The sequence below is a fragment of the Chiloscyllium plagiosum genome, unplaced genomic scaffold (genome assembly GCF_037043375.1).
Source record: "Chiloscyllium plagiosum isolate Xiang-an unplaced genomic scaffold, Cpla_swu_hap1 HiC_scaffold_26, whole genome shotgun sequence".
Taxonomy (NCBI): domain Eukaryota; kingdom Metazoa; phylum Chordata; class Chondrichthyes; order Orectolobiformes; family Hemiscylliidae; genus Chiloscyllium; species Chiloscyllium plagiosum.
Window position 1 is genome coordinate 26,592,933 of NW_028270164.1, and position 17,447 is coordinate 26,610,379.

The following is a 17,447-nucleotide window of genomic DNA, read 5'->3' on the forward strand; positions in this document are numbered from 1 at the left end:
TGGAATTTGTTACTTTATTAAATGTGTGCATTACCTAGTAGAATTTATGCACAAAATTACCTATTTCTTTTTCGTATCCTTTCCCTTTTCTTGAGCAGCTCCAAGTCTTTTTTTGCCATTTCAACAATTTCAGAAGTATCGGATTCCAGGGAACCAACTAGGCTGGACATTGAGCAAGGCATGGGAGACAGTCCCGCTGCATACGGGGACCTGGACGTCAATCGAGATACGTTGCGTCGGAGGGACTCATTCATTGCTTCACTCTCCAATAGTTTGGTCCTGGAACAGAATATGTTTTTTTTTCTGTGAAATCAGAGGGCTTTCAGAAGATGTTTCACACTGAAAAATAAATTCTAAAGAACAATACAGTTGGAATACTCTAAACATTTACAATTTTTATTCCATATCAGACATCCCAAGGGCAAAACATGACAAGTGGAAAATAATAAGAAATGCATAAGCAATAAACTTTTCTCCATATACTATTTTCCACTCAGATATGCCAGTTTTTTTTAATGCTCTTCATGTTCATAATTTATGTTCTGGTTAAGCATGCAGCTAAATAGACTTTATCATTTCTAGTCCCAGCATTTACTCTGGCTGGAAGGCTGTAGGCAGCGACATTTCCCTATTGTGCTTCTATGGAATCTGCCCTAAATTTTAGTGCATTCCTTAGCACATAGCCCTGGACCTTGGAATGTACTTGTAGTTGAGGGCAACTCTTTGCAATGGAAGACCAACACATTTCAGGCAGACCAAACAGTGTTATTCATCAGTATAAACGGTGCAGCATGGTGGTTCAGTGGTTAGCATTGCTGCCTCAGAGGGCCAGGGACCTCGGTTTGATTCTCGCCTTAGGCGACGATGTGTGTGTGTGGAGTTTGCACATTTGCCCCGTGTCTGTGTGGTTTCCTCTGGTTTCCTCCTACAATTCAAAAATGCACAAGTTAGGTTGATTGCGATGCTAAATTGCCCATTTTCTCCATGGATGTACAGGCCAGATGGTTTAGCTGTGGGAAATGCAGGGTTACAGAGATGAGGTGGGTCTGGGTGGAATGCTCTTCAAAGGGTTGGTGTAGATTCAATGGGCTGAATGGCCTGATTCCACACTGTAGGGATTCTCTGATTCTATGAAACAAAATTTGCTGGAAAAAACTCTTCAGGCCTGGCAGCATCCGTGGAGAGGAAGCAGAGGTAATATTTCAGGCCCAGTGACCCTTCTTCAGAACACAACGCTGCTCATTGATTTGATGCCCTTCCAGCAACAGTTGGTATTTATCTTGGTGGATATCTCTGGTAACAGCCCATAGCACAGAGTCCTGTGTCACAGAGCTGCTCAGAATGAACTACAATAAAAACTACTGTCTGTCTCTCCAGGTATTCTTTGCAAAAGTACATAACAGCCTCTGCCCCATCACACCACCTTGTCTGGAGGGAGGTGTAAATAAATGGTTCAATAACGGTTGCCTACAGTTTATCTTAGTGCAATGATATACACTACAAGGTGCACCTCGGAGGAAGTGTTTTTGCTGTTTGAAAAATAATAGTGACCCATTCAGCATTATTACAGCAAATATTTCAAATCAGGCAAGAAAAATATAGAATCTGAAAGATAAATAGTTGATATTTTTAAAATGAGTTAAAATTCCTTGACGGAGCTTTCTTTTAATTCATTCACAGATGATGGCATCGCTGGCTAACATTTATTGCCCAACCCCTAATTGCTCAGAGGGCTGTTGAAGAGTCAACCACATTGCTGTTGTCTGGTGTCACATGTAGGCCAGGCAAAGTAAAGATGGCAGTTTCCTTCCCAAAACGACAATAGTGAACAAGGTGGGTTTTTCTGATAATTGCCAATGCACACGTGGTCATTATTAGACTCTTCATTCCAGATATTGGGTTTGAATCCTGCCATGGCAGACAGTGGAATTTGAATTCAATAGAGTCCCCAGAATATCACCTGGGTCTTTGGATTAACAGTCCAGTGACAATATTACAAGGTCACTGCCTCTCCAGTTATCCAGTTAGTAATGAAGCCTTGGCATTTTTTTTTCCTGTGGGCAAACATCATGAAGAAAAGATTTAGAATGGCCTGGATGATAAATTCATATTAGCATCTGAATAAATGAAGAGACTTTCAGTCTAACAATTTGCGGATGATTTTAACAGAGCTGCCAGAGGTAGAACGATAGAATTCTGACAGTTTCACGAACCACATTTTCATTTTTGAGAAGTCCTTGAAAGACAAAACTTAGATCCAATCAAATTGTTACGAGATGCCAAGCAGATAAGTGATGAACTCTGAGTGGAAGTGTACCTAAAAGACGCTCTTCTGCTGGAATGCTTTCCATTAAACTGATAGTGGGGAGAAAGAACAATCAACACCAACATACAGAACTTAATGTTCATGGACTAACCTGAGATCCTGTATTTCTCGAATATAGTTTTGAATTAATGCACCTATTTCCTCATTGTTATCTCCTGCAGAAAAAAATAAAACAGTGAACTATTGGACATGCAAAATAAGAACCAAAGTGGAAAGTTTGCTTTGATGAAGATCCATGTGCATATTTTTTAAACATAGCTTCATGCACAGACCACCTATACTGCAGGATTACCTCTGATAGTGCAGTTACAAACATAGAAAGAGGAGTAGGCCAGTCAGCAAGCAACTCTGTGGGTGCAGTCCCACCCAGGCTCTATTTAATTCAACTAAAACATCCTGTACGCAAATCTTCTTGTGATAAAGGTCAACATATCATTTATCTTCCTAATGGCTTGCTGCACTTTTCAGTGTCATTTGTTTATGGTTGACCAGATCCCTCTGGACTTTCATTCTTCCTAATTTTCCACAAGTTAAGAAAAAACTGCACCTTCATTCCTCCTACCAATGTTGATTGCCTCACACTTATCCAGGTTACATTCCATAAGACCATAGACATTGGAGCAGAAATTAAGCAATTTGGCCCATTGAGTCTGCTCTGCCATTCAATCATGGCTGATAGATTTTTCAACGCCATTTTCCCGCTTTCTCCCTGTAATCTTTGATCCCTTTGGCAATCAAGAACTTATCGATCTCTGTTTTAAATATACTCAAGGACTTGGTGTCCACATCCTTCTGTGGCAACAAGTTCTGCAGATTCCCCACTCTCTGGCTGAAGAAGTTTCTCCTTATCTCCGTTCTAACAGGTCTTCCCTTTACTCTGAAGCTGTGCTCTCAGGTAATTTTTCCCACCAATGGAAACATCGTCCCAACGTCCACTCTGTCAAGGCCATTCAGTATTTCCACCTAGTTTTGTGTCATCTACAAACTTAGAAATATTATATTTGGTTCCCAAATCACATTCATTGATACAATTTGCGAAAATCTGGGTTCGAAGTAGTAATCCTTGAATTACACTGTTCTTGCAACCTGCCATGCTGAGAATAACCCATTTATCTCTGCTGTATTTCTTTTTGTTAACCAATCGTAGCTCTCAATGCGGTTTCGTCTACATTGAGGAGACAGGATATCAACTTGTGGAACTTTTCAGAGAACATCTCTAGACACATGCCCTGTGGCCGGCCACTTCAACTCCCCTTCCCACTCCTCCAAGAATATTCATATCCTGTTTCTCCACCACCAAATCTAAGCCAACCGACATCTGGAGGAAGAACGCCTCATCTTGGGACCCTTCAACCACACAGCATCAATGATTTCACCTGTTTCCTCATGTCCCCTCTCCCCACCTCAACCCACTTCCAATCATCCTACTCAGCATCGCCCTCTTGGACTGCCCCACATGTCCATCTTTCTTCCTACCTATCTACTCCACCCTCCCCTCCGACCTGTCACCATCAGCCCCCACCTGCATCTACCTATCATCTTCCCAGCTACCATCCCCTGGCCCCACTCCTCATCTATTTATCTCTCAGCCCCCTTCTGTCCACCCACTCCTCACCCCACCACCACATTTCTGATGAAGGACCTATGCCTGAAACATCGATTCTCCTGTTCCTCGGATGCTGCCTGACCTGCTGTGGTTTTCCAGTGCCACACTTTTCGATCCAAATCCATGTCAGTCTCTTACCTCTATTCCTATACAAAAGCATTCTGAAAATTCAAAAAGATCACAACAATTGATCTTGTGTATCTACTCAGCTAGTAACATTTCTCTTACAGATTTGTGAAACATAATTTCCCTTTCATAGATTCAAAAAGATTAATTTTTTGTAGTATCCAGCTGTCACTTCTTCTATAATATATTCTAACGCTAAGGTGCAGCAAACAGGCCTGTACTTCCCTATGTTCTTTCTCCCTCCTTCATGTCGTGGGGTTACATTTGCAAACTTCTGATCTGCAAACACCATTTGAGAATCTATAGAATTTTAAAAGATGGTCACCTCTTTCAACACTCAATATGTAGATATTGAGTATGTAGATCAAGTCCCAAGGATTTGTTACTACCACCAAAGTGTCCAGTACTACCTCTTTACTAGTACAAATTCCATTAAGATCCTCATTTTCACAAGTTTCTTGAACCTCTATTATTTCTCATATTCCTTGTATTTTCCTCCTTGAAGACACATACAAAGAAGTTGTTTAACCTCTCTGCTACTTTCCTATTTCTCATTAAAATTCTCCTGTCGTTGCCCATAATAGACTCATATTTGTCTGTGCTAACGTATTACTTTATACATACAAGTATTACAGAACATTTTAAATTTTTTTGCTAACTTACATTCATATTTTGTTTCTCCTTATATTATCAGCTTTCATTTGCCGAATTCTAAAATGTTCCCATTCCTTACACTTGCTACTTCTTTGGTGATTTCATTAGCTTCCTCCTCTGATCTAACATAATCTTTATCTTTTGTTGTAAACCACAGATGATACATTTTCCTGTTTGGCTTTTGTAGCTTCAAAGAATGTATATTTGTTGAAAACTATGTATATTTCGTTAGCTATCCTCTGTCTGTCACCATCATAACTTTTAATGTTTTTCTTTCCAGTACACTTCAACTAGCTGTCAAAAATGAAATTTCAATCCCTTAAAAACTACCCATTGTATGTTAGTTTAAGTAATGATGCAAATACACTTGTATGCTTTAAGGACAAGCAACAAAACTGAACTAGTAATTTCTACTTCTTAATGAAAAGGGCTTTAACAAAGAGGATTGATGAGGGCAGAGAAGTAGATGTGATCTATATGGACATCAGTAAGGCATTCAACAAGGTTCCCCATGGGAAACTGGTTAGCAAGGTTAGATCTCACAGAATACAGGGAGAACTAGCCATTTGGATACAGAACTGGCTCAAAGGTAGAAGACAGGGGGTGGTGGCGGAGGGTTGTTTTTCAGACTGGAGGCCTGTGACCAGTGGAATGCCACAATGATTGGTGCTGGGTCCACTGTTTGTCATCATTTATATAAATGATTTGGATGTGAGCATAAGAGGCATAGTTAGTAAGTTTGCAGATGACACCAAAATTGGAGGTGCAGTGGACAGTGAAGAATGTTACCTCAGATTACAACACAATCTTGATCAAATGGGCCAATGGGCTGAGAAGTGGCAGATAGAGTTTAATTCAGATAAATGCGAGGTGCTGTATTTTGGGAAAGCAAATCTTAGCAGGACTTATACACTTAATGGTGAGGTCCGAGGGAGCATTGCTGAACAAAGAGACCTTGGCGTGCAGGTACATAGCCCCTTGAAAGTGGAGTTACAGGTAGATAGGATAGTGAAAAAGGCATTTGGTATGATTTCCTTTATTGCTCAGAGTATTGAGTACAGGAGTTGGGAGGTCCTGTTGCGGCTGTACAGGACATTGGTTAGGCCACTGTTGGAATATTGTATGCAATTCTGGTCTCCTTCATATCGGAAAGATGTTGTGAAACTTGAAAAGATTTACAAGGATGTTGCCAGGGTTGGAGGATATGAGCTATAGGGAGAGGCTGAACAGACCGGGGCTGTTTTCCCTGGAGGGTTGGAGGCTGAGGGGTGACCTTATAGAGGTTTACAAAATTATGAGGGCATGGATAGGATAAATAGACAAAATCTTTTCCCTGGGGTGGGGGAGTCCAGAGCTTGAGGGCATAGGTTTAGGGTGAGAGGGGCAAGATATAAAAGAGACCTAAGGGGCAACTTTTTCACGCAGAGGGTGGTACATGTATGGAATGAGCTGCCAGAGGAAGTGGTGGAGGCTGGTACAATTGCAACATTTAAAAGGCACTTGGATGGGTATATGAATAGGAAAGGTTTGGAGGGATTATGGGCCAGGTGCTGGCAGGTGGGACTAGATTGGGTTGGGATATCTGGTCGGCATGAACCGAAGGGTCTGTTTCCATGCTGTACATCTCTATGACTCTATGAAAGACTGCTGAGCAGTAACCAAATAAAGTCTTTTAGTCATCAGTCATCTGCCTAAACAATAGAAGTAAAGTTAATCACATCATGAGCAAACAGCTTCCTTTTTATAAAGCAGCTCGAAGGGGAAATAAAAGTGGTGAAACAGAAGATGGGAAATCATAAAATACCATGATTTGATTAAAATGAATTGACCAATTATTCAAACCACAGAAATTGAGCACAATTCATGCAATCAATTAGTGTCATAAAATAAATTTACTAAAACTATTTGATTTGATTTTCTTATAGACCATGATTCACAGGGGCTTGTTTCTATAAAATTAGAAAAATGTCATCTTGGCCATCAATCTCAGTTTGCAGCAATTATGGTGACCTGTAAGTTTAAATGTTAGCTCCCAAATCATGCTGCAAATAACATCAGGAGAACTTGTAACCTAGAAACCTTCACCTAGTCCACTTTGAAAAATTAGAATTCTAATTGTAAAGCATTCCATCACTTTAGACAATAGACAATAGACAAGAGGTGCAGGAGTAGGCCATTCTGCCCTTCGAGCCTGCACCACCATTCAATATGATCATGGCTGGTCATCCTTAGTCAGTATCCTGTTCCTGCCTTATCTCCATAATCCTTGATTCCACTATCCTTGAAAGCTCTATCCAACTCTTTCTTAAATGAATCCAGAGACTGGGCCTCCACTGCCCTCTGGGGCAGAGCATTCCACACAGCCACCACTCTCTGGGTGAAGAAGTTTCTCCTCATCTCTGTCCTAAATAGTCTACCCCGTATTTTTAAGCTGTGTCCTCTGGTTCGGCACTCACCCATCAGCGGAAACATGTTTTCTGCCTCCAGAGTGTCCAATCCTTTAATAATCTTATATGTCTCAATCAGATCCCCTCTCAGTCTTTTAAACTCAAGGGTATACAAGCCCAGTCGCTCCAGTCTTTCAGCGTAAGGTAGTCCCCCCATTCCAGGAATTGACCTTGTTAACCTATGCTGCACTCCCTCAATAGCCAGAATGTCTTTCCTCAAATTTGGAGACTAGAACTGCACACAATACTCCAGGTGTGGTCTCACCAGGGCCCTGTACAGCTGCAGAAGAACCTCTTTGCTTCTATACTCAATCTCTCTTGTTATGAAGGCCAGCATGCTATTAGCCTTCTTCACTACCTGCTGTACCTGCATGCTTACCTTCATTGACTGGTGTACAAGAACACCCAGATCTCTCTGTACTGCTCCTTTACCTAAATTGATTCCATTTAGGTAGTTATCTGCTTTCCTGTTCTTGCCACCAAAGTGGATAACCATACATTTATCCACATTAAACTGCATCTGCCATGCATCTGACCACTCACTTAACCTGTCCAGGTCACCCTGTAATCTCCTAACATCCTCCTCACATTTCACCCTGCCACCCAGCTTAGTACCATCAGCAAATTTGCTAACGTTATTACTAATACCATCTTCTATATCATTAATATATATTGTAAAAAGCTGCGGTCCCAGCACTGATCCCTGCGGTACCCCACTGGTCACTGCTTGCCATTCCGAAATGGGGCCATTTATCACTACTCTTTGTTTCCTGTCAGCCAACCAACTTTCAATCCAAGTTAGTACTTTGCCCCCAGTACCATGCGCCCTAATTTTGCTCAATTTAAATTCAAATGCCATGGAACTAACAAACTGATGACCACTGTGTAACACAAGAGAAACTTTAAAACCAGAAATTGATTAAGTGAATAAGTTGCATGTTTATCGAATTTACTACCACAACCGGGCAAAAATGAGAATTGCCTATTAAATGAAAAATATCTCAACAGAATTCAGAGCATATGTGAAATTTAATGAGTTAATTTTACCTGCACTGGCTATTATTTGAGTGGCTTCATTACTCAAGAGCTGTGTCACTCTGCTATTAAGTGCTTCAATCGTTTCTTGCATGGCCTTTACTCTCATTCTCAATGTGTCATTTTCTTTCTGTAGCAATGCATTTTCTTGGCAGAGGTCATTGTAACCTTCTGAACCATCTTCCCCGATAACTCGTTTCCCCTTAAAAAAATACAAGCAGAAATTATTTCAATATCAGTTTACTTATTAATTCTTGAAGCCGTGAAAAGAATCTGAATATTTCAGTGCTGGAAATTTTAACAACATGTGGACCAAATCTTCCAATAAAGATTAGAAACCTGGATTTGTTCCTGATCAGATTAAAAGAAATACACACAAAGAATTATCTGGGCAAATTTGTTGGTCGGGACCCTCCTCAGCTGAAACAGGTTCATCCAGCAAAGCAGCAAGCAGCAAAGTGAACTGGCAGTGAAAATATCCACTGCTTCATACAATTTGTATTATATTGCAGGATTAAAAAAGGGCCTTAAGCCACTTTCACAGCCATTGAGAGACGGTAAGAGCATCAGGTAGATGAGAGACAGGAACAAAAACAGAATTTGCAGGAAAATCCCAGAATATCTGGCAGCATCTCCAGAGAGAAATCAGAGGTAACATTTCAGGTCCAGTGATCTTTATTCCACCAGACCTGCTGAGACTTTCCAGCAATGTCTGTTTCAGTTCCAGATTTCCAACATCCACAGTTCTTTCAGTTGCTTTTTCCACCAAGTGAGAGGCAGATATGTGAGGAAGCTGGGGTCCCAGATGGATTAGAGTAGGGTAGGAGGCCACAGCAGTTATGATGGTGGGGATTGTCTTCGAGATATGGCAGTGATGGGGTGACAGGGATGAGTCAGAGCTGATTGGTAGCCCCATGGTAGACTACTGCAAAAAATACGGAGGTATGGCATTGAGGGTGAGTTGGAGGTTTGGATTAGGAGTTGGCTGGCTGGAAGAAGACAGAGGGTAGTAGTTGATGGCAAAGGTTCATCTTGGAGTGCCGTCACTAGCGGTGTTCTGCAAGGATCTGTTTTGGGACCATTGCTGTTTGTCATTTTTATAAATGACCTGGAGGAAGGGTTAGAAGGTTGGGTGAGCAAGTTTGCGGATGATATGAAAGTCGGAGGAGTTGTAGACAGTGAGGAAGGATATAGCAGGTTACAACGGGATATAGATAAGCTGCAGAACTGGGCAGAAAGGTGGCAAATGGAGTTCAATGTAGCTAAGTGTGAGGTGATTCACTTTGGTAAGAGTAATAAAAAGATGGGGTACTGGGCTAATGGTCGGATACTTGGTAGTGTGGATGAGTAGAGGGATCTTGGTGTCCATGTACACAGATCTTTGAAAGTTGCCACCCAGGTAAATAGTGCGGTGAAGAGGCATATGGCGTACTGGCTTTTATTGGTAGAGGAATTGAGTTCCGGAGCCCTGAAGTCATGTTGCAGTTGTATAAGACTCTGGTGCGGCCGCATCTGGAGTGTTGTGTGTAGTTTTGGTCGCCATATTATAGGAAGGATGTGGAGGCACTGGAACGGGTGCAGAGGAGGTTTATCAGGATGTTGCCTGGTATGGTAGAAAGATCGTATGAGGAAAGGCTGAGGCACTTGGGGTTGTTTTCATTGGAGAAAAGAAGGTTTAGGGGTGAATTGATAGAGGTGTACAAGATGATTAGGGGTTTAGATAGGGTCGACAGTGAGAATCTTTTTCCACGTATGGAGTCAGCTATTACAAGGGGGCATAGCTTTAAATTAAGGGGTGGTAGGTATAGGACAAATGTTAGGGGTAGGTTCTTTACTCAGCGAGTCGTGAGTTCATGGAATGCCCTGCCAGTAGCAGTGGTGGACTTTCCCTCATTATGGGCATATAAGCGGGCATTGGATAGGCATATGGAGGATAGTGGGCTAGTGTAGGTTAGGTGGGCTTGGATCGGCGCAACATCGAGGGCCGAAGGGCCTGTACTGCGCTGTATTCTTCTATGTTCTATGTTCTATTTGCATCTGTGGGTACAGTCAGAGAATATGTGTGCTGTGGTATTGGGTACTCGCCAGGGTACAGGCTGGGTTCAGGAAGGGAGTAGAATGGGGGAGGTGGGAGTCGAAGGGAGGTCAAGGTAAGAGGTTAGTGGGATAGGGTTCAATTTATTATTTACCCAAGATTACTGATTACACAATAACAACATTATAAGATTGCAGGGCTTTGAATTGCTCTAACATTACCTGGGTGGCTACTGAGCTGTGACTCTAAGTCTAAAACTCTAACGCAGAGTTGGGCACTTTTTTGGAGACTCCCAGATGGCAGGCACTTGGAAATTTCACTTTCCAGGGGAATTCCCAGTCAGTAAGCAGTTTTCAGACTTCCACTTCTGCATGATCCTGACATGCCACTCTAGTCTATACCCTTGCAATAACTAAGACTAGATGCCTATGCAGTTGAGTTGCCCAGATTTGGTTTTTATCATCATGTTTTGCAAGCAAAGTTGTAATGAACTAGCGCCTATTTTGCAAAAGAAGCATCCATTTTTTAAAGTAAATAAATTCAGTATCCGAGTCTATTTAAACAATTAAATTAATATTTATGAGATGTGCTTTTTTCAATTTATGCCTAAAATGCTGTTTCAAGTCTATGAAAATCTGAAGTGTAACAGATATTTTGACAGTGTGGCATTTTTGTGTGCTAATCAATTTCTTGTTTAGTTCAATCCATTCTGAAAACGGTGACACCATTTGAAGAATTCTGATTTGGATCTTTAGCCAGTGCTTCCTAAACATTCACTGCAAACATTTCTTACTGTCTTATATTCCATCAGCTCCATTTGAAGTCGAGCAATCTCAGCTCGCAAGGCACTGATCTGCTGGCTGGTCTTGTCTTGATTGACCACAACTTTATTCTTGATGTTCCGGGCTCGGTTTGCATATTTGAGAGTGTTGAGAGTTTCCATGAAGTCACGATCTGATGGGCTTATGCAAGCAATCATGATAGTTCGACTGTAAGAGAGACAATAATTTTCAACCCTTTAATGCAAGTTTTTCATGGTTTTTAAATTCAAATGAGTAGAAAAAGGACAACTTCTTTGCAATCATTGCTATTAATGCACTTCCAATACAAAATTTATTTACAAAAAACCTGGAATTATCAATTTAAAACATAGGTATCCATCGATATCTACGCTACTCAATTAGACTTGAGACTATTCACTAGGAATAAAGAAAGATACAATTAGTCAGAGAGTCAGAGATGTACAGCATGGAAACACACCCTTCAGTCCAACTAGTCCATGCCGGCCAGATATCCTAATCTAAACTTGTTCCATTTGCGAGCACTCAGCTCATATCCCTTTATACTCATCCAGATGCCTTAAATGTTGTAATTATACCTCCCTCCACCACTTTCTCTGGTAGCTCATTCCATATATGCACCACCCTCTACATGGAAAAGTTGCCCTCTAGGTATCTTTTAAATTTTTCCCCTCTCACCTTAAATCTATGCCCTCTAGTTCTAGATTCCCCCAGCCAGGGGAAAAGATCTTGACTATTTACCCTATCCAGGCCTCTCATGACTTTATAACCCTATATAAGGTCACTAGACACAAACATATGAATTAGAAGCAGAGGTAGCCATTCGGCTTATCTGATTATGGCTTCAATTTCATTTCCTGCCTAACCCGGATGCTCTTTGACACGCTTGTTAGTCAAGTGTCTATCTCTGCCTTACAAAATATTAAAAATTCCTTGCATCCAATACACTTTGTGAAAAGTTTCCACATTGTCAGCTCTTAAGATAAACATTTTCTCATCGTCTTTCTAAGCACAATTTCTAACCACTGAATGTTATCATAAATTTCCCTTGAATGTGTATGTTTGATACTGTAACGATATTCAGACGATAGAAGTATAATTCTCCCAATTTGCATGTTGCTTAGACAACAGCTTTTGAGATGTTTGTTAATTTTTAATTTGAAAACCTGAGTTTAGAAACTTCTATCAATCCACCAATACAAAGTAGATTTTCATTTTCTGGAAATTTAATCTCATTGATGGTAAGAATAAAGACTAATCTTTACTTCCATTATAGATGTCTTATTCTTTGTACCTGTTTCCGCCCAGAGAGTCTTGCAGAAGCCTGGTGAGTTTAGAATCTCTGTATGGCACATGGTGGCTCTTCTTACTTTGATCTCCCAATGCACTGATGACATTTCCCAGTGACAGCTTTGGTCAAAGTTCAAAGGGAAAGACAGGAGAAAAAAATTAATTGCAATTTTTTTTTACCCTCAATGTCAATTTAAACCATTGTTTTATCAATGCTACACACCCTCTAAGTGATTTCTTCAACTAAAATTTGAAAAGGTTTCTGAAGAATTGGACTGGAAACGTTAACTCTGATTTCTCTCCACAGATGCTGCCAGACCTGCTGAGATTTTCCAGCTATTTCTGTTTTTGCTTCAGCTTTCCAGCATCTGCAGTTCTTTTGGTTTTTTGAACAGGCTTGTTGACTTTGCCCTCAATACAATGGACCCGTTTTGTCCTGTTATGTCTATGTAGACCTCTTGTTCTAGGTTACCACTATTCCCTTTGCCTTTTTTGTTCTGGATACTCTCTCAACCTGTTCTACTCGCTCCTCCTCCCCCTCTATCAACAGCATTTAAACATCATTTTCCAGCCCTCTCAGTTCTGAAGAGTCACATTTGACTCAAAAAAACAACACTGCTTCTCTCTGCACAGATGCTTCCAAATTTGCTGAATTTCTCCAAAATGTTCTGTTTGCCTTACAGATTTACTAGATTTATTTCAGGATCTGTTAACGATAAAATGCATTTCTCCAAACTCCATTCTAAGTAGAGGAGAATGTTGTCTCTCATTTTAACCAGAAATGCAACAAAATATATTTGTAGAGCATTTACACTCTGTAATTCCACGAAGTAACAATTGGAAAGGGGCTGTGTTAAAATAATAGACCCCTGGGTGGTACTATTCACAGCTGCTGAACATTACACTGCTGAATGACAATACAGTATTTGATAAATTGGAATAATCAACTTCTCAAGTTACAGAGGTGAGAGACAAAGTTAAAATAGAAATTTGAAAAGGAGGCAAGATAAACAATATCTCACCCATGAAAACACTGAATTGTTAATGGACAAGCTATGAAAATATTGGAGGAAATTTAAGCAGTATCACCCCACGAAAAAGGACAGGACTGATGTATTGTAGAAAATGTTTCTGACTAAAGTCAGATGACACTCATGTTTCAGGTATAACAGGAAATTTGTTAATCTTATAGAATTTCACTCTCACTTTAAATCTTAATTTTGTCTTTACTACTACCCACCATCTTTCAATAGATCCAACCTTCAAGTCACCATTGGTCTAGTCAAAGACAGAGTTCACAGTGCAGAATAATATTCAATATAAGTTTCCCTCTCCCCTCCTAAATGAAGGAGCAGTCTGAAATGACTCCATGAGTATCCCATCACCAAGTCACCCTTTATTTACATGTGCATAGTACCTGACACTGGTCTTGCTTCCTCAGAGCCAGCTCTTAAGAGTAAACAGAACCTCTGACACTCCTGTTTTTATCTGTCAGCCAGCGTTCCCTGAATGGACCAAGTTAACAGCCCCAGTCAGGGATCTCATATTCTATGAGGGCCTCCTGGCAGACTTCATTACAGTTATGACTCAGTCCATTCAAAGAACACATTCCATTTAGTTGTCAACGCATCATACTATTAAAGCCACATGTTAACACATGAATACTCTAAATGAGAGTACAATTGTAATCTGAAATTGAAATTACCATCTTACACCACCACTTAATTTTCACAGTAAATTAAATAACCTGCATTTCCATATAATAGTTTTCATGTCCTTGGGATACCACAGAATATTTCAGTCAGGGAATAACTTTGTAAAATGTTACTTTATTGGAAAATACAGCAGTCTGCACTGAGTATACTTTGAAATATTCAGGTTTTGTAGATACACATGTATAGTATATTACATATGTAAGACAATACAATTAGTATTAAGTTATTGAAAATGGTTATTGGTTGGAGCCCTCCCAAATTTCTCTCCTAAATGTTATGACAATTTAAATCCACGTTCCATCTAATAAACAATAATCTAAGCTTGGAATATGTGAGCAGAGTTAGTAGTTTATGTAAGGCTCTCAGTAAAAGACACTAACTAAAGAAAATAGCATTGAGTGGATGCATCAATTTGCCAAAGAGAAACCAATTATAGCCATGCCAGCTGAACAAGGAGTTTTCGAGTGAAACACAAACATGTCATTTTAGTTTGACAGCAGAGGCACACACTTCACTGAGGTTTGACAGCCTGTAAGGTTGTTGTGGGGTAATCAGGTTTATTTCTTTGTGATACTTGTAATAAATCTGTTTTAAATAGTTCTTGTAAGCATAATATGGATTGTGTCTTTCATTTGTGAAATAAACTGTTACGTTCTTTTGTTAGAAGTATATTGGCAGGCTCTTTTAAATGTGTCCATTTACTGACCTCCACAGAAAACAAAACTAACAAAGACCACTTAATGCCTATCAAGTCAGATATCACTCCGAGATCTAACCTTTCCAATATCACCATCAGCTGGGATTATAACGATCTGTTGTCATTTATTAATGTTGTTCACTCTCTTGAGGGTTTATTCGCTGACCCCTATAACAGTTGGTTGGAAACAAAAGCCTTCCTATGCTCAGCCAACAAAAGACATTTGATAGTTAGTCCTTTTGTGTAAACTATAACGATTTGCATCTACTTTGGGAATCTACTTATCTGCTTTCATTATTTTTAATTCCTCCAATACAAATCACCTTCAGTTAACAGAATAAATAGGTCAAAATCTTCAAAAATAGAGAAAAATGTTCTATTCTGTATATTATAAAGTAAAGCACAATCAGCTAACATGTATCCACAAGAATAATCAGTTTTATAGATCTCCTTAAACTTTTTTAATTAACTTAGCCACAGAAAAAAATGACTAGGTCAGTTGAAACATTCTACATTTAAAATACGCTATTTTAAATTTGGAATCTAAGTTAATCTAAAATCTTAAAAATAAAAATATATTAGCCTTCATTTAGCTCATCCAGCTTCCCTACCATCACAGTACCCTTTATTTTTGGGAGATAGATGTCCTGATCTAGGGATCTCTTACGCTGGCATTTGACAAAGGCTGCAAGTGGCTGTTGTAGTGGTCAAGAGATCTTAACCAAACTGGTGATGGGATTAGTGCCCTTCAGACTCGAGTTCTGTTCATCCTGTTGCAATTGTTAATGTTTGAAGTGCAGGAGCATGGTGGAGAGATTGAAAAGCTCATCAGGACTTAACATTATGGTTGAGAGATGTCTGGGATTATCACTTTTGGCTGCAGTGTACTTGAAACTTTAATCACATGATATTTTGACCACACAACAACTGAATCCCCATTGCATAATCTCTCCATCTCTCACTGAAACAATACATCTCAAGCTTCCCAGTTCACCAATTCCCAGGCTGCACCTCTCCTCCAGATCCTTCTCAAAATCTTCAGCTCTAGTTCCTCCTACATCTGACCCAATTTGTCCTTTTCTCAGCTCCTAATCTCCCACTCACCCCTCATGACTGCTTTCGACACCCATGGTCAAATGGCTCACTATTCCCCAGAGCGCCAAATCTTTGATAGCGAGGGTAGAGTCACTGGATTAAATCCAGTAAAATATATATTGGAGTCTAGTGTAATTGATAGAATGCAGGGTTCCTTCTACAGTATTAGTGTTGAAGAAACTGTTCTATCTCCAGTTCAGAGCTGTGGAAGCATTCAATCCCAGAGGCAGAGTAGTTTCACTATCACTTTGGATGCTGGGTAAACAAAGCATCATTCCACAAAAGCCATTTTATTCATCCAATCATCTTGCACCTATCCAAATAATCCAATTACTAATGGATCTGTAGGTTAATGCATTGTTGGCTATCCATGATATAATGTGCAAGTGATCACAGTTTCAAGATGCAGTTTAGATCCATTACAAGAATACAATGCTGCTAAGTGGCTGCTTTTGGCTGTGCACAAATATTTACAGGTTCTACGGCACGCTAAGTAAACCTGTTCACAGCACATGGCACACAATACTTCCTGGGCCGCAGGGTGGTCAAGGCTTGCAGCATTTTCCAAAAAAAAGGGTTCATGTGAACATATTGAGAAGTTACACAGGACATTTTATTCTTCATATTTGAAAGCCTTTCTGAAAATATTTGTTCTGATAAGATATGGGGAGTAACCTACAAAACATGAGAGCAGTTTAACCATTAAAACAAAACAGGATAGGACAGCATAAGACTGACTAAACTACAGGAGGATGTACATAGCAAGAGAATAATGAGAATTGCATTACAGGATTGTGAAATGATGGATAAAATAGTTAATAAAAGTAAGTTACATTGTTTATATTAATCCATAGTGTCTGTATTAAACCAGATAAACTGGAGACCATAAACATGTTTCAAGGATCCAGATATAGTCGAGATGACTCAGAAATTGCTACAGAAGAACCTTTTAAGATGGTGGAGGGGGCAGAGTAGGAATTTTTTGGGCCCCCAGGTTTGTTCGCTCCCTCTTGCATAGTCAACTGTATCCTTTTTTCAAAATTTTATTTTCTTCAGCTAACTTTTGAATCACACTCATCTTTCTCTTTTTCTGCTGTTGTGATGGTGGAGAGAGGTTGCAGGAAGCTGTTGAATGGCGGGTCTGGTCCGTTCCACGTCACCGTGGAGATCACGGCTCGAGCAGTTGTTCCAGTGTCGATGTATTAGGGTCCACTCTTCGCCTCTGATGTTTCGACAGCATCTACAAAGGCGGCGGAGTGAACAACCTCTGTTAATTTGGATGGTCAATCAGGTTTTGGATGTTGGCTCTGGTCCCCGAGATTTGGGACAGTCTCTGTACAGTTTTGGTCTCCTTACTTGAGAAAGGATGTCCTGGCATTGGAGGAGGTGCACAGGAGGTTCACTAGATTAATTCCGGAATTGAGACAGTTGGTTTATGAGGAGAAATTGAGTAGATAGGGATGACATTCTTTGGAATTTAGAAGAATGAGGGGGGAATCTTATTGAAACATATAAAATTATGAAGGGAATACAAAAGATAGAAGCAGGAAAGTTATTTCTACTGGAAGATTTAGCAGAAGATTTAGGACTGAGTGGAGGAGGAACTTCTTCACCCAAAAGG

General features: G+C 40.1%; 1 protein-coding gene across 6 annotated transcripts in view; it reads right to left on the bottom strand.

Moving 5' to 3' along the window:
- kif21b (kinesin family member 21B) overlaps positions 1-17,447 on the bottom strand; it is a 186,891-nt gene that overhangs the window by 77,936 nt on the left and 91,508 nt on the right. For all 6 annotated transcript variants that reach the window (XR_015750940.1, XR_015750938.1, XR_015750939.1 and 3 more), the window contains exons 7-11: positions 12,324-12,439; positions 11,023-11,218; positions 8,207-8,396; positions 2,418-2,481; positions 61-279 (exon numbers count right to left, since the gene is read on the bottom strand). Coding sequence is in view for 2 of the 6 variants with exons in the window: in XM_087973596.1 (XP_087829722.1) it covers positions 61-279; positions 2,418-2,481; positions 8,207-8,396; positions 11,023-11,218; positions 12,324-12,439 (785 nt within the window). In the remaining 4 variants the exon portion in view is untranslated. The remainder of the gene's footprint in view (positions 1-60; positions 280-2,417; positions 2,482-8,206; positions 8,397-11,022; positions 11,219-12,323; positions 12,440-17,447) is intronic.